Source organism: Pleurodeles waltl, chromosome 11 (assembly GCF_031143425.1).
Source record: "Pleurodeles waltl isolate 20211129_DDA chromosome 11, aPleWal1.hap1.20221129, whole genome shotgun sequence".
Lineage (NCBI taxonomy): Eukaryota > Metazoa > Chordata > Amphibia > Caudata > Salamandridae > Pleurodeles > Pleurodeles waltl.
The window spans coordinates 536,580,663-536,603,922 of NC_090450.1; the positions used below are offsets into that span (position 1 = coordinate 536,580,663).

A 23,260-nucleotide genomic window follows, 5' to 3' on the forward strand; every position below is an offset into this window, starting at 1 on the left:
GCTTATTAAGGCTGCAAGTAAGGATGGCATAGCAGGAAATTGTGTGGCATACCCCACTTAGATCTCGATTACGGGTTGACTACTACTAAGGCATTATGAAGTAAAAAACATCAGCTGCACAGGTCAACGAAGTAGAGTGGTTCAATAGCGAAACCAGACAGCTAAGCAAAAAATAAATCTAATCAGGGTAGGCAAGACCGGGGAAGAGTAAAATTAGGGTTGTCAAAGCCTAAAGGATTTTTGAAAGCAGCCCAGATTTGAAGCCAGACTACAATTCTCTGAAGTAGATAGTTTAAATAGAGCTAAACAAAATCTAAAATTCTGTGTAATTGTCAAGCACCTAAGACGAATATGTGACAAATTAAAACCAACATTATGCTACCTAATGTTGAGATACAAATGGGCTTTGACCACAGTAACTTTAAATGTTCCACCAAATTAGAAGGAAGCCAAAAAGGCTTATGTATAAACTTGATTGCCTTGAACCTACAGTATGCCAACACATCATAAATGAAATTCTTTTAAGTACCCAGTTGTCTGTTGCTGGTCCCTAATGTGCATATCCTATAGTCCAGGATAAGTGTTTTTTTTTTTTGTGTCTGTGCAATGCAACCAGAGAATTTCCTAGTGGTAACAATGAATCCTTTAAATACACTCCAAGTGGCATTGCAGTATCCCTTTTTTGTAATTGCTTTTAATAACTCTGCTTTGGAACTCCTTAGAGATAGTAGACTAACAGCATATTCCTTGGGGCTGTTGGCCCCTGAAAAATGTATGCAACATTTTCTGAAACTTAGAGGCTACTCCAAGGGGCTGGTGTATAGTCTGTGACAGCCTTCACAGCCATTAATACAGCAGACAACCCAGTTCTTTCTGGGCAGCAGATGCAGATTCTGCAGGCAACGTGCAGGCCAGCAAGTGTGTCAGTGTTCCAACAACTCCTCTCCTGCTACATTGACCAACAAAGAGCTTGCATTTTCCCTCAGGCTCATGCATGCCCAGCTGAAGGCAGAATCCTACGTTTCCTCTTGGGTTGGCTAGCCATCAAGTCAAACAGATGGTATTGTAAATTATTCTGAACAGCTATGCCCTACCCCTTCTTTCCTCTCTACCCATTATCCCTCCCACACCAGAATGAATTCCAGAGGAGCACCTGTGTGTAGGAAGGTAGCCTCTTTCTAGACTTGTTACCCCCACTTGTGGCCTGTTTGTGAGTATACGTCAGGGTGATTTTACTGTCTCACTGGGATCCTGCTAGCCAGGGCCCAGTGCTCGTAGTGAAAACCCTTTGTTGTCAGTGTGTTTGTTATGTGTCACTGGGATCCTGCTAGCCAGGACCCCAGGGCTCATAAGTTTGTGGCCTATATGTGTTCCCTGTGTGGTGCCTAACTGTATCACTGAGGCTCTACTAACCTGAACCTCAGTGTTTATGCTCTCTCTGCTTTTAAAATTGTCACTGCAGGCTAGTGACTAATTTTACCAATTCTCATTGGCACACTGCAACACCCTTATAATTCTCTTGTGTATAGTACCAAGGGTATTGTGGTTCCAGGAGATCCCTATGGCCTGCAGCATTTCTTTTGCCACCTATAGGAAGCTCAGACAATTCTCTACACAGGCCTGCCACTGCAGCCTAAGTGAAATAACGCCCACATTATTTCACAGCCATTTTTCACTGCACATAAGTAACTTATAAGTCACCTATATGTCTAACCCTCACTTGGTGAAGGTTAGGTGCCAAGTTACTTAGTGTGTGGGCACCCTGGCACTAGCCAAGGTGCCCCCAAATTGTTCAGGGCAAATTCCCCGGACTTTGTGAGTGTGGGGACACCATTACACGTGTGCACTACATATAGGTCAATACCTATATGTAGCGTCACAATGGCAACTCCGAACATGGCCATGTAACATGTCTAGGATCATGGAATTGTCACCCCAATACCATGCATCCCCGGGTCTCTAGCACAGAACCCGGGTACTGCCAAACTGCCTTTCCGGGGTCTCCACTGCAGGTGCTGCTGCCAACCCTTCAGACAGGTTTCTGCCCCCCTGGGGCCTGGGCAGCCTGGTCCCAGGAAGACAGAACAAAGGATTTCCTCTGAGAGCGGGTGTTACACACTCTCCCTTTGGAAATTGGTGTGAAGGGCTGGGGAGGAGTAGCCTCCCCCAGCCTCTGGAAATGCTTTGATGGGCACAGATGGTGCCCATCTCTGCATAAGCCGGTCTTCACCGGTTCAGGGATCCCCCAGCCCTGCTCTGGCGCGAAACTGGACAAAGGAAAGGGGAGTGACCACTCCCCTGACCAGCACCTCCCAGGGGAGGTGCCCAGAGCTCCTCCAGTGTGTCCCAGACCTCTACCATCTTGGATTCAAAGGTGTTGGGGCACAATGGACAGCTCTGAGTGGCCAGTGCCAGCAGGGGACGTCAGAGACCCCTCCTGATAGGTGCTTACCTCTCTTAGTAGCCAAGCCTCCTTTCTCAGTAGCCAAACGTCCTATTTGGGCTATTTGGGGTCTCTCCTCTGGGCTATTCCTCAGATAATGAATGCAAGAGCTCCCCAGAGTTCCTCGGCACTTCCATCTTCGACTTCTGCCAAGGATCGACTGCTGACTGCTCCAGGACGCCTGCAAAACCGTAACAAAGTAGCAAGACGACTACCAGCAGCATTGTATTGCCTCATCCTGCCGGCTTTCTTGATTGTTTCCTGGTGGTGCATGTTCTGAGGGCTGTCTGCCTTCACCCTGCACTGGAAGCCAAGAAGAAATCTCCAGTGGGTTGACGCAATCTTCCCCCTGCCAACGCAGGCACCAAACTTCTGCATCACCGGTCCTCTGGGTCCCCTCTCATCCTGACGAGCGTGGTCCCTGGAACACAGGAGCTGGGTCCAAGTGTCTCCCACAGTCCAGTGGCCCTTCTGTCCACATTTGGTGGAGGTAAGTCCTTGCCTCCCCACGGCAGACAGTAATCCTGTGTACTGCGTGATCTGCAGCTGCTCCGGCTTCTGTGCACTTTTCCAGGACTTCCTTTGTGCACAGCCTAGCCTGGGTCCCCAGCACTCCGTCCTGGATTGCCCAACTCGCTGAGTTGGACTCTGACATCGTGGGACCCTCCTTTTTGACTCTTAGTTGACCGCTGTCCTCAGATCTTCTAAGTGCCTGTTCCGGTACTTCTGCGGGTGCTACCTGCTTCTGCGGGGGCTCTCTGAGTTGCTGAGTGCCCCCTCTGTCTTCTCCGACGAGGGTCGACATCCTGGTCCTTCCTGGTCCCCAGCAGCACCCAAAATCCTCAACCGCGACTCTTGCAGCTAGCAAGGCTTGTTTGTGGTATTTCTACGTGGAACACTTCTGCATCCTCCAGCATGCCGTGCGACATCTTCTGACCAAAGGAGAAGTTCCTGGCACCTTCCGTTGTTGCAGAATCTTCGGCTTCTTCCACCCGGAGGCAGCCCCTTTGCACCTTCATCCGGGGTTTAGTGGGCACCTGCCCCCCATGGACACTTGCGTGACTCTTGGACTTGGTCCCCTTCTTTTACAGGTCCTCAGGTCCAGGAATCCGTCTTCAGTGTTTTGCTGGTGGTTGTGTTTCTTGCAGAATCCCCTATCTCGACTATACGGTCTTTCTGGGGTAGTAGGGTAGCTTTACTCCTACTTTTCAGGGTCTTGGGATGGGGTACCTTGGACACCATTACAGTTTTCTCACGGTCCCAGCGACCCCCTACAACCTCCCATAGGTCTGGGGTCCATTTGTGATTTGCATTCCATTTGTGGAGTATATGGTTTGTGTTGCCCCTAGACCTATGTCTACCTATTGCATCCTATTGTGATTCTACATTGTTTGCACTAATTTTCTTACTGTTAATTACCTGTTTTGAGTTTGTGTACATTGAATTTGTGTATATTACTTACCTCCTAAGTGAGGGTATCCTCTGAGATAGTTTTGGCATATTGTCACTAAAATAAAGTACCATTATTTTTAGTAACTCTGAGTATTGTGTTTTCTTATGATATTGTGCTATATGATATAAGTGGTATAGTAGGAGCTTTGCATGTCTCCTAGTTCAGCCTAAGCTGCTTTGCCATAGCTACCTCTAACAGCCTAAGCTGCTAGAAACACCTCTATTCTACTAATAAGGGATAACTGGACCTGGCACAAGGTGTAAGTACCACAAGGTACCCACTATAAGCCAGGCCAGCCTACAGGAGATGTGCCTCTTGCTTTCCAAAGGGTCCATAGAGAAGGTATCAGACTTGGAGAAAGCAGGGTATTGTTACTCTCGCTATTTCCTCACTCCGAAAAAAGATTGGGGCCTTAGGCCTATTGTGGACCTTTAGTCTTCTTAGTTCCTTTTACAAAAGAATGACTTCAAATTGCTCACATTGGCCCAGACCCTCTCTGCTTGGACCTGTTCTGTTGCCCATCAGGTGTTACTGTAGTTCAGAGTGGGCCAAGAGCATCTTCAGTTTACCATGCTCCCCTTTGGCCTCACCAGTGCCCCTTGGGTGTGCACAAAAGTGATGGTGGTGGTTGCTGCCATCTTTAGAGGCTTTAAATCACTGTATTATTGTACTTTAACAACTGGTTGCTGCAAGTGGACTTGCTGCACTCGGTCATGGACAGCCTGTGGACAACACCATGACTCCTGACCTCGTTTGGATTCACCATCCGTGAACCGGAATCCCACCGGATTTCATCAGATATGCTTCCCTTTAGGGTAATCCTGGATATGGTGAAGGTCAGGGCTTCCCTCCACACTAGTGAGGCTAGGACATTTTGGTTGTTATCCCAATATTTCAAGCTTGCTCCTGAATTTAGATAAGGGTGGGTCTGAGGCTTCGTGGCCTAGTGCATTCTCCTTATCAACCATGCCAGGTGGCAAATGAGGGCCCTGCAGTTGAACTTGATGTCCCAGTGGATCCTGCACCTTAGCTGCCTCTAAGACTCTGTCAAGATATCAGAGAAGGCACCTCAAGGCTTACAGTGGTGGTTGACTAGCTGCAGTTTGCCCCAGGGCAGGCCACTCTCCCATCCCCATCCAGAGCAGGTGGTGATGATGGATGTGTCATTGCTGAATCGATGGGAAGTGGGCTACCTCAGGGAGGTGGGGATCAGCAGACTTTAGTTTACCAGTGAAGAGCCAGCTCCGCATCAATCTTTTGGTGCTGCGGGCCATTCATTTGGCTTTTAAGTCCTTTCTGTTTCCATCAAATGGAGGCTGGTGCAGGTTTTCCCAGACAATACCACTGCCATGTGGCACTGCAACAAACAGGGTGGGATGGGACACTGGGTTCTGTGTCAGGAGGCTTGCATCTCTGGAGATGGTTGACGGTCCAGGATGTCTTCGTGGTCACCGATCACCTGGTGAGGTCTCTGAACGCGAAGACATACTAACTTTGCAAAGGTCAGCTGGCAGATCACGAGTGACATCTGCATCCTGGTTGGCAAAGGGAGTCTTCCACCAGTTGGGAGAACTCTGGCTAGATCTTTTCACTTCCTTCCAAATGGACAGTGTCACCGAGTTCACATGGTGGTTTCTTCAAGTGGATTTTTTTTAGAAGACACATTTCAGCTGGATTGGGACAAGGTTCTCCTGTGCGTTGTCCAACCATCTCCTCTCATGCCTTTAGTTTTGAAGGCGATGAGTAATGACCGGGAACAAATTATCCTGGTGGCCCCAGATTGGGCAGGGAGAATGTGGTACCCAGTCCTCCTAAGCATGAGCATCTATCCTCTGATTAGGATGCCACTTTGGGAAGACCTCCTGTCTCGCCAATAGGACAAATTCCTTCATCCAGATCAATGCAATATTCATCTCCATGCTTAGAGATTGAGTGGCAGCATTAACTGCAGTTGATTTGATTTGATGCCTGAAGTGGTGAATGTCATCCTCACCGCTAGAAGCCCCCCACAAAATCTAGTTAACTTGGGCACTGGGACATACCAGTGACCTAGTGCAGTGCTTGATATGCATATCCATTTCAAGTAAAGCTGTTGGATGTCCTTTTATTTCTTTTTTCTTTAGCCCAGCAAGACCTTGCAGTGAGTACTATGAAAGATTTTGTCTAGTCTTTTGGTCTTTCTTTGTTTGCCAGACCAACTGTCCTTGTTCAAATCATCCATTGTGATGAGGTTCATTAAACAGGTTTCCTCTTATGCACAATGGGACCATAACTTTGTCTGGACATTTTTCGTCAATTTTAAGCCAATTCAGAGCTGCTCACTGTGTCTGCTGATCTTGAAGACTGTCTTCCTCACTGCGATTATGTCAGCTCATCATGTGAGTGTACTACAAAGTGCAACTGTCCAGCACCACCTTTTTTCCAGACAAACTGATGCTGAGGAACCGGGTTGCCTTCTTGTTTAAAGTTGTCACTCGTCTTCCTCATTTGGCAATCCACCACTCGATCAGGTTTCTTGACCCCCAGGCCCCACCCACCTCTCCAAAAACGAGAACAGGCTTTATTGTTTCGGCCCAAAAAAGGTCTTTAAGCTTTTACATGGATCAAATAAAGGATAGTCTAGTGGATGATAAGCTTTTTGTGGGGTTTTCCAGAAAAGAGATAGGGAGAAGCAGAAGAGGATCTTGTTGAGGTGGATAGTTTTCTTGCTTAAGATGTGTTGCTCACTGACCAAGAAGCAGCATCCAAAGAGTCAAAGAGCCCAATCCACCAGGGCTCAGGTCGCCTGCCAGACTATAATGTGGGCATCAGTACATAGGTTCAGTAAGAACTACTGCCTTGAGGGTCAGTCTGACAGGATGGATACTTGGCTTGCTCAGTTTTCAACTCCTCAGACCCTCTACCCTGAAAAGGTACTGCTTTGTTATCTATTCCGAGGTGAGGAATCTTCAGTTAGAAGTATCCTTCAGAAGAACCAGTTACTTACCTTTGGTAACATCTAAAATGGGCTGAAGTTGCTTGTTTCCGGTCTGGGGGGACCTGGCCTGGCAGTTCAGGCTGGCCTGTTCCCATAGGGAGCAGGGTCAAGACTGTTTTGCATATGGCTGGCTCCAGACTGGGTTGGTGAGCAAAAGAACTATGGATTCAACTCAGATCTGTGACTGGTGGTGAGTGTTTGGAACGTTTCAGCACTCCGTCCATCATCTGTTTGTGTTGATAGATAGAGTATCCACTAGAAAGACTGTCACAGAAGGTAAGTAACTTGATAATTAGCTCCTTTTTCTGGCCTTACCCTAGCAGACCTGATGCTCACTTGTTCATTATCTAATGGAGCACACATGTTTTGATCTCATATTCTAGGTAAACAGTTGGTGCTTGTGTGCGATTCTCCATTTTGTGTTTTGTTGCTAATCAATGTTTTGCTGTTTTTTTTGTGTTCAATTAAGAAGGTTACTGGTTTGGATTCATAGCTACATTGTATTTGCGTTCCGATGCTTTTGATTTGATGCTAAAACATACAGTGCCTATCTAGCAGAACAGTTGCCTGCATAGCCTTTTTCAATGGATCAGTGCCCTTTAGTGTTTTTGTTTTCACGTACATCTAAAAGGTACTCCTTTAATTTTGCTGTAACATTATAGTGCAGTTTCTAGACTATAGCCAGTTTCTTCTACTCCTGTTTTTAATGCATATTTGCCGGTGTTCTCTGGTTATCATGCACTATTCGTCTTCAGGTTTGGTTGGTTAACTTTTTTGGGTATGTATCGATAGGTACAGATGTACGTATTTTTGCTGGCAATTCATATGCCTAACAGCTGGAGTCCGCCTCATAAAAAGGTAAATTTATTGAATTTTCCTGAACCCCTAGTTTCCAAAATAAGACCATCTTGACTTTGGCCCCTTCTCCAGTTGTGTGGCCTGTTCAGTCTGTCATCAATTTAAGTATTATGTTATTGTCCATTGTGGCACTGTAGAACCTTCAGAGTGTGGTGGGTGCCAATCGAGAGTAGTTGCTGACTTTTTGTTTAGTCATTTTTAGGGAAAATTTTGTTTCGTCAAGAAGCAAGCTGAGCATGCTTTTAATGTAGTCTTTAGTTAGATATGAGTCGATACTCGAGCCTTAAGGGTCAGTAAATCGAGACCTGTGAAATGTGTTTAAGGTTGAAGTCCACATTGGCAACGCAAGCTATATTTCTGTGTCTATTTTTTCTGTATGCTTTAAGCCTCTCGTACTGTTTGCATGTTCCCTTAGTTTTGCTAGCTCCCTGTCCCCCAAACTCCTCAAACTGTGTATGTGCCAAACTTTTGTGACTAAGTACAATTGTTTGTCGTACTCCCTTTCCGTAAGCTACCCTTCTAAGTCAGTACTCTGACAAGCTGAGAGCTGAAAGTTGTCCTCATCCCCTTTACAGGAGGAGGTAGTGGGTAAAGTTCTTCCTGGATCCCAAAGTCAACAATACAATGTGTACCTTGGCCTCAGGCTGTAGGTCCTAAGAATACTTGTGCTTGATGGTTTGTATTGTGTTCATGAAATGTCGAAAGCACTTGCACAGTAGTATTATAGTAGTCACCGAAAAGAACTTGTAGAGGAACGCCACCATTGGAGAGTAACACCAACAATTGACCCAAATGAAAATGATCTTTTAGCCAAGCTATTGGTCAACAACACATACTGTTTTCCCATCAAGTCCATACCACAGTGATAATAGTGAATAATATGAAAAGGGAATATTCCAAATGATAAACGATTTGAGGTTGCATTTATTAAGTGAGTCTTTCATCAAAGGTGTTTACCCTAATCTTTTGGCAGGACAAGACCTGGACAAGATAGTAATTGCTACTGATGGAGGCCGTTATGATGTTCTTTTGGGAGAAAGAATGCGTTATGCAGTGTACTGGGAAGAAAAGCTTTCCGAAGTGAGACGTTGCTCCTGGTTTCACAAGGGTGACAAGGATAATAAGTATATTCCATACAATGAGGAATTCAGTGCAGAGTTGGAGGTAATATTTTAAAGTAAATTGCACAAGTGCCTGTTTTTTAATTTTTTTTATATATATGTTCTGCTGTTTTTCATGTGTGTGTTGAAATAGTCTCTCATGTACATGTTGCAGACAGTGTATGAATACTAGTATTTGATCACGTCCTTGTTGCTCCTTCATAAAAATGCCTGGCTATTGCTGCTGAAACCAGTGGAAATAGACCGCTCATTCATATCTTGCCTCTTGCAATGTTTGTGGTTTGCCCTCTTTGGACTCAGCCTTGCCCACCTCCAAATGACTTCAGTAGGATCACTCTTCCAGCAAGCGTGCACTCTTGTGAATGTGACCATTTCCTTCATATTAGTTGAAGAGCCAGTATTTACTACCTTTCCTCCAATGTGATGAGGGTTTCTGTGAGATGGTGGATACCTCTATCGGGTGGCAGAGGACGCTATGGAGCAGCACTTGGAGCAGTGAATTGCGCATGCATGTGAAAAGAAAAGTCCAATTTACAGGGCTGCCTAGCCCTGGACCCTTCTGCTCCTGCCCAGCCTTAGGATACCAGTAAACTCCGCCCAGATGCCCCTGTGATTAGGGGATTGATCTTGAACCCTTTGATCATCTGATACAGGCATTTCTGACCAAACTCCAACTTCCCTCCATGCCCCAGGACTCTTAATTAAATAACAAATTAGTCACCTTGCCCAGTCTCCCCTGATCCCACAGATGATGACGTCCACCTGGACACAGATGATGAGGCCGACCCTTCCGGGGCTTGGCGTTCCTCCCATACCCCTCCGGCCACTGACCCTAATGGCCCTGACAATGGGTCAGATATGCTAGACCTGAAGGAGATCCTCCATCCCCGTTTGTCTGAGTGGGCCCCTTCCACTAAGGTGGTGAACTATGTGGTGGGGCGTGGTGGGATCAAGGGAGGTGGGAAAGGTGACTCATTTGTTAGGTTATTTGAGTCCTGGGGCATGGGGAAGGTTGGTGTTTGGCCAGAAATGCGTGTCTCAGACATACAATGGTGTCATGATCAATCCCCTCCTCACCGGGGCGTTTGGCAGGAGTTGAATTGGTATTCATGGGCTGGGCAGGAGCAGAGGGGTCAGGGGGCTAAGCAACCCTGTGAATTGGCCATTTTGTCACATGCACGCACAATTTGCTGCAACAAATGCTGCTCCATGGGGGCCGTAGGCTCATCTACCGCCTGATAGATAGAGGTATCTACTGCCTCTTGGACCTCCTCATCCCATTGTAGAAAAGCTAGGGTATTACAATCCCTCTGGGTGTCTCCCTAGGGTGTCCCTAGCACTGGCCAGGGAAGTAAAATAGTGAAAGGTGGGGCAGCAAGATTGCTGTGAGAATAAGCTTGCAACCAGCACTTTGAGTAAGTGATCTAAATGTAAGGGCATCATGGGGCGCTGCAAATTTGGTGCTGGGGGGCAGCTTATTGGTGTGCAGAGGTGCTTGTTTGGAGGGGTCTGAGCCACAGGTACCGCCCCCTGCTGCCTTAAGATCAATAAATGAGGGTGAAGTAAGCCTGCATGGGAGAGTGTCCCCTAAAGGCTCTGATACCATAAACACCAGGAATACAGACCCCCCAAGGGGCATTACCTTTAAACACACACTACTGACCCTCTGATCAAAGGGTGTCACAGTCCTAGTATTGCCTGGACAGATCCCAAGTACGAGGGGTGTCACTGTCCAGGTGCAGTAGAGGCTGAGGCAAGCAGTGGGCGATTCTGGATCCGTTTTGACAGGAATTCAAAATCCTGCATTGCAACCATAGCGCTTTACACTATCACAGTACCCTTTGATGGAGAGAGGATTGACTCTACCACACTCTGCCAGCCTCAGAAATCTCAGCCGGCCGCGTAGGAGCGGAAAAGCGGTCTTGCGGCCTGTTAATCACACACCCTAATATGCAACAACTCTCTTTGCCGGTTCTAAACACTGCTCAGCACAACATTTAAGGGAGTTTAAAAATCTGTGGACTTATCTGCGAGCACTGAAAAAAGGGACACTAATGACAGAGGCAAAGGACTATGGTGCAGACTCTAGTCCATGAATGCCAAATCATATGGCACTCATTGCATTGTCTGTTTTTAACAATTCCCAGTGTTTCATTGGATATGTGGTTTCTTTTAATGCAGTGAAGTTGCTGCAGTTAATAAAATGAAGAATGCGTAAAGCATAATCCTCTCCTCTGAGTCCTTAATAGAATTGAACCTTTCTGTTGCAATAGCTAGGAATGTTTTAATTATATTTTATAGATGGCATATATGTTATGCTTTATTTTGTACCTAATGGTGCTGCAGTTGAATACTACAGTGCAGACTTTTAGCCTGGATCTGCGAAGCTTTCGGAACCACCTAGTAGTTAAAGTTTAGACTGCACGTTTCTTTCTCACCAGCAAACTGGAATTAATTATTTGGCTTCCAAAGCGTCCTAGGCTCCTTTTGGTTGAGCAGTCGAGACCAAGTTTGGGTTGGGGTGGGGAGGGGGGGGGGGGGGAGGGGTGTTATGAATGCTATCTTAGCTGCAATATAATTTATTGTACACACAGTTTTGTCCGTCATGTCAGGGTTTTTAATTTAATACAAATACTACTTAATAGAAGAAAAATAAGGACACATAATCTCGGTCTTGGGTTTGTAGCCCTAACTATTAAAGAGGTTTTGCAAAATATACTTTTTAAGGTTTTGTTTTAATCAGCATTTCAAGGACCAGTTTGATTATTATTCAAGAGGTGAATGTCATTGGATCCATGTTACAGGTTTCTTGTGAAGGCTAAGTGCTTCAGGGAGTTTTATATCCAGTCCACATGGTAATAACCATATTGGGTCAGGCCATGGGTCTGGAAAGAGTACCTCTTAAAGACTGTGAGTGTAGGACTAATTCAAACCTCAAACAAATTATACTCTCTTCCTCGATGATACTAATATCCAGACCGTGCAACTTTGAGCCGGGTTAGTGAATGCTGTATACTGAATATCTGGTTGCTAGAGCTCTGCATAGGTTAAGCCAAGACACATAGAGTGGCTCTGGGACGCTTCCTTAATTCACACAAAACGAATGCAGGGCACCATGCGCCCACAATGTTTAATTCAGGCTACTTGTTAATGTAGTGGTGAAAAGGGGAGTAAAGGGCTATTGAAGATCACCAAGTAATGTAGAAAAGGAAGCTTGTCTAAATAGATTTCTGCAAAGAGAAGCATCTCCCTTACACTCTGCTGTCACTGCAGAGGTCTTCCATGTCTAATGTGAGTCCTGCATACAGAAAGACAGCTTCAATGTGCTACATGTGGCTTCTCTGGTCTCCTTGGACTGGCGAGAGGGGCGGATCTTCCGTTGGGTGACTCTTCCAGGAAGCACAGAGCAGCAAAATCAAATACAGAAGCTCCAGTACGTTTTCTCAAACATTGTTGCCATGCAGAAAGTGGCAACAGTCCTCACAGGTGCAGGTCAGCGTATCTCTTACACTTTCAGGAGCAGGTTTGCAGTTTAGATTTATTTTCCTGGGCAAATATATGTAGCAGGGTTTTACGTTTTGATTGCTAACCAGTCAGTTTGAAATGTGTTTGCGTTGGCTTTTTCTCTGTGTCTATATCTTGGAAGTGTTAAAAGTTGGATTTGGCTAGATCCGATCTGTATTCCACACTGTACTGGAATGGCATGGTGGGCAAAAAAACTGATGGATTAAACCAAGATCTGTGACTGGGGGTGAATGTTTGATTTGGTCTACATTCTGTCCATCAATTGTTCTTTTTGCATTTGTCGCCCCAAGTGGGAAGGGTATGCCCAGACATGGGCCCGTGCTCACTATGCCACCAGATTTAAGCTAGCCTGGCTGAAGAGGGGTGATACCCTGAAACCGGTCCCAGGATGCTTGTTTCTGGTCCAGGGAGGACCTGGCCTGGCAGTTCGGGCTAGACTGTCCCATGGGAAACAGGGTCAAGACTGATTTGGATATGGCTGGCTCCAAACTGGAATGGCATGGTGGGCAAACAAAAATGATGGATTAAACCAAGATCTGTGACTGGGGGTGAATGTTTGATTTGGTCTACATTCCGTCCATCAACTGTTCTTTTCTGTATTCCACACCAAAGCAAGACAGGAAAACATCTAGTCAATGTAAGGATGTTCTTTCCTACTGTTGCCCGACTAATTTCAAACTCTTCTACCCAGTTGAGCTGCCTGAGTCAGTCGGAAGGTGTGCTTATTCCCTTTCCCAGGAGATTGGGAAGGAAGGTGCAGTGGGTGCAGGGAAAAGTTGTGCAAATAGTTCTTTCCAACTTTAGGGAGGAGGGGAGTTAAGGCAATCTGTGCCACAACAAAAGCCCCAAGGCAAGGGCACCTCTTCAAAGGAGAAAAGTATTTTTTGTTTTTCACAGGGTACACTTGTAAACCACATTTAGATCACTTTAACATACCCCTAGTAATATGGTAACAGCCTATATATCTGTCTAAATTAATCTTACACCTGAGGTACTCGCATGCTGTGCTTTCATAAATTATCAACTGACTGCCATCAGCTCTTTCCATTGATTAAGGATGTGGAGGACGATGGTCAATCCAAGATCGAAGTAATAGAAACAGTTTTGTTTTGTCCTAACAGTAGCCTTGAAATGTGTTGGAAAGGATTGGACTGGTGTTGAGTGCTCTCTGAGATAAGGGCCACCTTTGACATGTCAAAAATATAAGAGGTCCCTGAGATAAAACGAGAGAGCAGCAGAATAGAGGAGCTGCTATTGTGAATTTTTTAATCTCTACATACAAATGCTTGGGTTCTCCTTTGGTGAGCCAAGCCCCTTTTGATATGAAAATAATATCAATAAGGAATATGGAGGATCTTGAATTGACTGGGTACAAATCTCAGGTCCTGGATTGATTGTTTGAAGAAGCTTTTATGTAGCATAGAAACACTCTGGCTCCCTGACTGCACCCATCCTATTTACTTTGGGCACAGTGACCCCTTTGTGCCACTGGAGACATGCCTGTGCATTGATATTGCAGAAGCTACACATTGGGCAGGCTATTACTGCCTACCCCGTTATATGGCCTGCTAATCCAGTCCCACCTCCTCCACCATTGTTAGTTGCACCCTTTCTTTATTACCAGGTAGAGTATGTGTCATTTTTAAACCCATCAGTGTTGGCTTCCCCTTTTCATTCCTGGTTCTGTGAGTGAGGCTTGTGTTGATGTAGTCTGTTCTGCACCTTTTCAAAAGTAGTTTCTAGTGCTCTTATTTACTAGTTTTCTAGGCACTGCTCCTGTTGTGTACAAAGCATGCTTTCATCTGCGTTTTACTTGTTCAGTGTGCTATTGTGAAGATTTAGAAAGCTCTTCTTTCTACCAAAGACAAAACAATGTCACTTTGTGAGTACTTGTTTTCTTTCCTGAAGTCGCCTGCCTTAGAAATGATCAAGTGCCAATTGTTGGTGGAAATAGAAGCAGCACTTCTAAGTATGAGTTTTATACAGCATAATGGGCACTAATTTGAACCTATGCAATATCCGCATACAAACACTTCTATTATTTTATATTTTATTTTTCGTTTTCTAACCCGTTAATTGTTTTGATTAATTTCTTTTAGACATGTTTATTAGATATGAAGTCTTTCTGTGCATTGCTTATTAGAGAAACCACCCACTCACCTCGATCTGAATCCTCTAGTGTATGGAAAATCCCATAGTTATTTGGTTTAGGCACCTGTATACATAGCTTTTGAAAAAGGTAGTGGTACATATCACACTTACATTTACACATTGCAGTCATCTAAAACTAGAAAAATTGACTGCGTGAATTAGTCCAGAAAGATATGACTATGTGGCATGTGGCTCTGTTTGCCGCTTGTTTTTATGGTAAGTATGTGCACTTATTTTGTTTCTATGCGCTTATATGGCTACTCACTATAACCGAAATAAAGTGATTTTGAATTTGAATTGTGACTGTTGTAAGTGCATTGTTACTTTATCTTGTTAGAATTGGCAGTTATGCCATGACACTTGGGTAAGTTTTTGACTTACCAGTTGTGATTTGTAAACTTAGTTACTCTCCAACTACATCACTTTTAAGGCTCATAGCGGATGAATGTAATGTATAAACATATGTTTCATACTGTAATCACTCTTGACAAAATCTGAATAGGAACAAAATAAATAAAAAATATATAGACTAATCTATCTAAGAATTATCTAGGGCTTTCATATATTTTATACTTGATGAGTTCATAGTGGGGTGATTTATTTCTGCAAGCAAAATCACACAAAATACTTCGTTCATTATAAATGGATAATAGATTTTACATTTTAGCACACAATATAAAGAAACCGATTCTATGTGGAATGTTTGCGCTATGTATGTTGCATGTGATTGTCCCTCATCGCTTTTAGAATCCTTGGACAATAGATTTGTTTATATTTTACTCATACACATTTGTCAGCATTGGTTTAGGTAACACTTAATATGGAGAGGAAAAAAAAACATTTTGGGGAAGGGAGTGAGCTTCACTTGCTCAATAGTGGGTGATTTCTACACTTCACATCTTCATGGTGATTATTATAAGATTGGGACTTTTTGTATTTCCCTGATAGGCATCTTGTAGATTTAGGTTTTTATTTAAACAGGGATTCAGATGAGTAGGAAACTAACTGGCTATATTTAGCATTTCCTTGAAAAAAATATCAGCTAAACCTGTACCTTTTTTATGCTTTTACGAATTTGTATTAGAATAGGTAAGTGACACAAGTATAATTAGTCTCGACCATTGTGTAGTTTTACAGATTAATTGCTTTGTTTGAATAGCATTTGTAAGATTAGTAACGTTATGTTTTCTAACAGGAGGCTTTCAAGCTTGCCGTAACACAGGATCAGTGGAAACAGACACTGGAGTCTCCTCATAGGGATGTCATCATACTGCACAATCCAAAGGTAAAGGCAACATAATGAATTCCATGTTTCAGAAAGGAGTCCCAGGTAACTTTGTGAGTAGTTTTGACTTAATCATGATTCAACTGGAATTGATGCCACACTGGCATTTCCTTGTAGGCTGCAAGCTAGGAGGCTTATTTAAGAGCACAGTGGGCTGCCATAATGCAGACATAACCTCAGTACAGTCGAGGTCAACTGTGGTGTTTGACTCGGTTGTCAGTTGCCAGTGAGTGAGTCACATTTCTCTCATGAGAGGAAAAAGATGTGGAACTTGGCTTTGTTTTTCTTTCATCTCCTCTGTATCTGCAGACTAGAAACCAGCTTTGAGCTGTGTTTGCTTCATGATCAACGACGCTTAAATTTTTTTTTAGACTTCTGCAAGATTACATAAGGAGACTGGCCGTTTGGTGCATTTAGCACATCACCCTAGCTCATCCTTTTCCTTAAAAAGGCATGATATTTGATTAAATTATCAACAGATTCTTTTTGAGTAAGCTATACGTGATTAATCCCTAGTAGAGATTGATGTATATTTTACTGCCATTTTCCACAAGAAGTACTCCCCTTTACATTTCCCAATTTGCCACTTAAGGATCGTACTTACATACTAAAGTTTTATGTGTAAGTGTTACAAATCATCTTTTCTTCAAAATATGAGTCAATAAGTCCTTTTTTGGGTACTTTTATACTGGGTAATACTAGCAACAGATTTGCAGCTCAAGGGGTAGCTACACTATGAAGTAAAGTGCTATATGTAAGTCAAGTTATTATAAAACAAACTTTGTTATTTTAAATAAGAAAGACAGAGGCAGCAAGAATGTTAGTTCTCAGTGAGAGGCACCCATTTCTTATTGACAGAGATTATGAGCAAAAGGTCAGCATTAAATTGTAATTTGTAAGGCACTATCACTTTACATGAGGTATTGTCAAGGCCTGACCGCCTGTTACAGCATGGGGACTCACTGAGGATCCTCAATTGTAGAAGCAAGCACAAGGTAAAGTTTAATTATTGTAAGTTGAAGTTAGCATCCAGAAGAGTGGGTGAAGAACCTTGTCCAATATTTTCCAGTACAACCTTTGTTTCTGTACAATTTCAGGTTTGGGCAAGCCTGAAAAGTTACCTTTGCAAGAGGTTTCTAAATTTAATGTTGTTGGGTTCCACTCTTCGGATAGTTGTAATCCCAGCTGATGTTTTTTTTCGTGCTTTTGTTCCACAATGTCTTATTTTGCTAAATACATCTAAGGTTTAATCATAACCCTTAAAAAAAATATTGTATAAAAATGTTTCAAAATACAAAGAATTTGAGCCTGACAAACCTGTATGGGCATTGAAGAGGTTTGTTAGCCAAACGGATGGACCATGTGAGTAAGCTGAAATAGAGAGACATCAAAGTTATTAAAGAAGACCAAGGAGAGAAATCTGCTTTACATCTGTAAGGCGATAGTAAGATCATAACTCAGTTTCCAGTGTCATACCACCTAAAACATTGACATTATGTATTGTCCAAACTTCAACCACTCTCTCCCAAAAGAAGCTTAGGGTTTGCAGTATTCTAGAGCATGACATGCTTAAAATAGTCTAGGTCAAATATTTTTAAGTGGTTTTTCAAGAGATCCTGAATTCTGGCCTTTCAGGTTTAAAGTCTATCGCCTGAATTTCCATTGTCATTATCAACTAAATCTTCCATGACGAGCTGACACCTGTTGGAAGACAGGCTCCAGTTGAAGGTGTTTTCAGGGCAAGGGAGAGGAGGGGGAAAAAAATAAAAAATCCTAAAAAATAATTATATATATATATATATATATATATATATCTCTATATCTATATCTATATATATCAAATACAAATGCTCATTCCGGGCTCAGGGCGGCCCGCGAGGGGTGGCGCCCAAAACTGCAGAGGAAGCCGGTGAACCTCAAAACAATCCAAAAAGTAAATGATGAAATACGCACACTCAGGACTTCAGAAAAAAACAAAGAGCTTTAATCACACAACTCGTTTTGGCTGTCTCCGCAGCCTTGGCCACGTGTGTTACCCCCAATCGTTAGCAGTTAAATAAAGTATATTCAGTTACATAGAAACAGGACCAGAAAAAAGGAAATAGGGAAATAAACAGAATGGAACTGTTGCTCACAGTATACCTTATTAATTAAGGAAGAGTATACAAATAAAAGTAATTGATATAAAATATTCAAACACTGAGTAAAGGGAAAATGCAAAGAAATCAAATTAACTTTAATATATCTTTAACAAGCAAGACTTACATATAAGTTTAGATAAATTATCGTTCCTCTAAGCCAATGCATTAATATATAAAGAGATGATCACATTAACCCCCACCCAGATTATCTTATTGTATAAATAAATTGACAACAAATCCCAAAATTTCTGCAGAAATTCTATGATCTTAGCCTGCTCATTAATATGATGTCATATTGAACTATAATATAATTATGCAACATGCACTAGAAAGGAAAAGAAAAAACAAATGTGCAAAACATCCTTATCTGTATATCAGACACCCAGTACACCACGTGTGGTTAAGCATAGAAGAGAAGGAGTGAAGATAAAGGAAATTCATATAATATCCATCTGGCCCCCTTCTTTCTGTAAGAACATAAAATAATATGTATAAACTTATTACAAAATCCTAATCAAATAAATAACCATCCAATCTCTTAAACCTCTAAATATATTGTACAGCACATGACCTATCAAAAATTTCAATAATTTGCTCCACTATTTGAGATCACATTAACAAAAAATAATTGTATAAATCACCAGTCCATTAATCCTCATACAAGTGAGTGTTTAATTCCTCACCAATATTCAATAAATTAGGCATCTTAGTTTCCAGACCCAGAATATATCTGGATTCTTTTTTTACGTAAAATTAATTCTCTATTTCCCCCTCTGTCATAACATGGCACATATTCAATGCCAAAATATGACAGCAAAGGCAAGGGCATTCTAACACATAAATAGTAAACAGAGTACTGCATGTCAAGAATTGCTTAATCTGTCTTAAATCTCCTGGATTGCATGTCGGATATTTTTTCCGCATCACACTATTACGGCAAGCTTTGCAATGTCCACATGGAAAAAATCACTGTAAATTATGATCTCTAATTTGAGGAATAGTAGTAATATCATTAGATCTCAAAATATCACGAAAACTATGTCCCCTTTTATAGGTAATCTGTGGTCTTCTTTGAATTATATTACCGATAATAGGGTCACTCCTCAAAATGTTCCAATTCTTTGAGACAATTTTCCTAATCTGTGTTGTATCCTCAGTATAAGTCATAATGAGTCTGATATCATCAGTATCATCTTCCTTCATTTTAGTTGTATTGTCAAATAGGGTCTGTATTCTTTTTACTCCATTGTTGTTTTTTTTTATTTTTTTTTAGTAGCCCTCTTAATTACCCAATTGGGATAGCCCCTTTGTTTAAACCTCGTAATCATGTTTTTTTGCTCACTTTCAAATGCCTCATCAGTGTTGCTGATTCTCTTAGCCCTCAACAGTTCTCCATATGGAATGCTCCACTTCAAATTATTTGGATACCCACTGGAAGCATGCAGTAAACTATTACCTGCCGTGGCCTTAAGAAACAATTCTGTATTAATCATCTAGTCCTTGATCTTCACTTTGGTGTCTAAAATTTCAAATCGATGATTTGCTCGTATTGTATGTTAAACTTAATAAACAATGACCTGAATATTACTTTATCAATAAACTTTTTTGCCTCATTATCAAAGCCACAGAACGTCCTGTTTCATTTCAGGATATATATATATATATATATATATATATATATATATATATATATATATATATATATTTTAATATGCCAGACTTGAAGGTTGGGTATAGTATCAGGAGAATCTGTAATGGGTCACTTGGTATAGAAAAGCCTACAGTGCCTCTAATATGGCTTTGCACCTCTTTCCAGAGCACCTTTAGCACTAGAAAAGACGACCAAGTGTACAGTTCATCATCGTTTGCCCACAAAGTCTCCTGTCCTTAACACTGATGTTCGGTTACACACCTGTAACTCAGTTTTTACTGTGTCTAACAATTCCACACGCTTCACAGTTTTGCATGTATTGCACCATAGACCTTCTCTCACGGTTCAACCGGGATTTTTGTATCCCTCCCCCTCACCTTGTTCCAGCCTGTCAGAAGGGTCAACATGTTGGAATTGTAAGATACCTTAATACACTACGCAATTTGGTGTTGAGCCCTGTTGGAAAATGTCCCTCTCTGAAGGGTCAGCCCAAAGTTATTTTTTTTTATTCTTTTTTTATTCTTACTCCTTCTCTTTTTCTGACTTCATTTTTGTTGGCTTTAGAACTCTGAATGCTTTACCACTGCTAACCAATGGTAAAGCGCATGTGCTCTCTCCCTAAAACAAGGTAACGTTGGCTCATACCAAACTGGCATATTTAATTTACTTGTAAGTCCTTAGTAAAGTGCACTAAACGTGCCCGGGGCCTGTAAATTAAATGCTTCATAGTGGCCTAACTCCACACATAAAGGACTGATACCCCCCTACCCCCACACAGATCTCCTGGTAGACAGGACACTTTGACGCCTTCTCCACATCAAAGGCACATTAGGGTATGTATATACTGGGTCTGTGACCCCCTAAAATCAGACATTTCTGGACCTACAACTGTTCTCTGTCAGAAGAACTGCAGTGCTGCCCTAACGACTCATCTGGACTGCTTTTCTGGAAAGACTTCTCTCCTGGTTAGTGCCCTGCTGCCTGCTGCTCCCTGATCCTGCTGGAAGGACTTTGCCCCCCCCCCCCCACACACAAATGATCCCCAAGGACTTGCCAGCTTGCCTCCTGTTACGAAGTCTCAGGACCATCAAACACTTCACCTAAGAAAGAAAATCTACTGCGACTGAAAAACCAATGCAGCGCCTGTAGAATCGGCACAGTGCCTGTTTCATCATCGCAGCGCTTTTGGATTTTCCACGCATCGTCCCTGGGCATCAGTTTGTAATCAAACTCTGCACTGCAGTAAGGAACCAAGGCTGTGTGTCCAGAAATCAACGCATCATCTTCCTGCGAGAAAAGAATCGATATATCACCTCTGCCGCAGTGGAAAAATTTACACATCTCTTTACTTTGACGCCTCATCTCCTATGTGGCCCACAGCATCTTTATTTCTCACGCATCCCAGGTACTTTGTGCTAAAGAGATACATCCGTTGATTACTATGGATTAAGACTTACTTAAACCTATAAAAAGTGATATTTTGACTTGTGCATTTTGGATTTTTTTTTTTTTTTGATCTATTTTTATTCAGATAAATATTTATATTTATATTTTAACTGGTGTGGATTACCTTTTGTGGTGTTTTCACAGTTACTGTATGAGTTATTGACCAAATACTTCACACATTGCCTTCTGAGTAAGCCTGTCTGCTCTGTGCCAAGCTATCGGAGGGGGAGCACAGGATAATTGAAGTTGTATTGTGACTTACCCTGACTAGGATTGCGGTCCCTACTTGGACAAGGTGCATGCCAACTAGAGACCCCATTTTTAACAAGCCTCTTTGAGGACTCGTATGAGGGATGCAGTTTTACAAACTGGTAAGGTTATTAAAGTAGTCCATTAAAACATGTCGCAGGCCTGCCACTTCAGCCTGTAGTATACATTTTAAATTGTTGTTTCAACCTGACAATGTAAACATTTTACCAGGCCGAACCCTTCTTATTTATTTAATAGATATAAGTCACCAATATGGTAACATCTAAAGGCATATACGGGGAAGGTGCATCGTAGTTAAAAGGTAGGGCATGCTTACTTAAGTTTTACATATCCTGGCAGTGAAAAATATTTTTCACTACTGTAAGCCCTTTATCTCACATAATAAGTGATAACTTTGGATTGGGAGCAGCTAGAGTTATACTATTTACACTCAAAAGATTTATAACTATAATCCTCTTTAATGGTGAAGTCAGATTTTAAGTCACAATTCTGAAAATGCTACTTTTAGAAAGTTAAAAGAACAGATGATAGACAATGCAAACATTCACCCCAGTCACAAGGATCTGAGTTTCAGCCATTGTTTATTTGTCCACCATGGCACCTCAGTTTGGACCCAGCCATATGCAAATCAGTCTTGACCCTGTTCCCGATGGGAACAGTCCAGCCTGAATTGCCAGGCCAGGTCCTCCCTGGGCTGGAATCAAGCATCCTAGAACTAGTTTCAGGGTCTCACCCCTCATCAGCCAGGATAGCATGAATCCTGTGGCACAGTGAGCATGGGACCCATGTTTGGGCATACCCTTCCCACTTAGGGTGACAAAAGCAAAAAGAACAGATGATGGACGGAATGCTGAACAATGCAAACATCCACCCCCAGTCACAAGGATCTGAGTTTAATCCATTGTTCCTTTTTTTTGTCTTCCACTACTCCACCCCAGTTTGGACCCAGCCATATGTAAATTAGTCTTGACCCTGTTCCCATGGGAACATTCTAGCCTGAACTGCTAGGCCAGGTCCTCCCTGGACTGGAATCAAGCATCCTTGGATCTGTTTCGGGGTATCACAAGCTCCAGCGGCTTTCCTGCAACTGCCCAGCTTAACTGCTGTAACTGGACCTGCCTGAGCCCGGCTGATGGCCTCCCCCTGGAGTGAGCCCTGGTCATGAAGAGGTGTCCCTAATATCTTGGGCCCTTGGCTGGTATCAGACGGTACTCCTCCATGCCTAACTGAGTTTAATCAAATCCTATGCAGCCCGACACAGGACCTTGCATCGCAGCTCCTGATTAGTGCATTTTTCAGAATGGATGCAGCAAGACACAACTTGACGCAGGAACTCTCATCGCAAGTCATGCAGCTCCTGATCGCAACCGACTTAGTGCAAGCCAACTATTGCATAACCTCGTACTGCAGCCCTTGCAGCTCCTGATCTGACCCGACGCAACACAGCTCAGAGCAATAGTATGCAGAACCAACGCTTAGCGACGCAAAACCTTGCATCAAGGACATAAGATACAACTCTCACCGGAATTAAACTGGTCCCAGTATCCAGCCTGCACCTCATCATAGTAAGATTGAACTTGTGACTTTTTTCCCTTCTGGGGCGATTAGATACTCAGTTTTGGAGCTGTGTGTTCCTTGGTGCTATTTTCATTCAAAACTGTCAGATTTAATATCTGTGATTTTACTGATTAGATTTGTCGTTGCTAATATGCTTTACACATTGCCTGAGGGTTAAGCACAGGTTACTTTAGTGACTTTTGTGGTCATCCTGATAGGGACTGTGGTGGTTGCCCGAGTGTGGCTTTCACCCCCACAACTAATAACCCAATTTCTTATACCGACAATCTCCAAATGCCATCTCATATACGGATCCTCCTCCATAGGTGGGCTGAAGTCAGGATTTTTATGTTTCAAATTGTCATGGGAAAATGGCAATCCT

General features: G+C 42.8%; 1 protein-coding gene across 2 annotated transcripts in view; it reads left to right on the plus strand.

The window, feature by feature from the left end:
- The window catches only part of DDHD2 (DDHD domain containing 2), a 440,822-nt gene that overhangs the window by 121,501 nt on the left and 296,061 nt on the right, over nt 1–23,260 (plus strand). For both annotated transcript variants that reach the window (XM_069213949.1, XM_069213948.1), the window contains exons 3-4: nt 8,705–8,895; nt 15,724–15,813. In XM_069213949.1, coding sequence (XP_069070050.1) covers nt 8,705–8,895; nt 15,724–15,813 — 281 coding nt within the window. The remainder of the gene's footprint in view (nt 1–8,704; nt 8,896–15,723; nt 15,814–23,260) is intronic.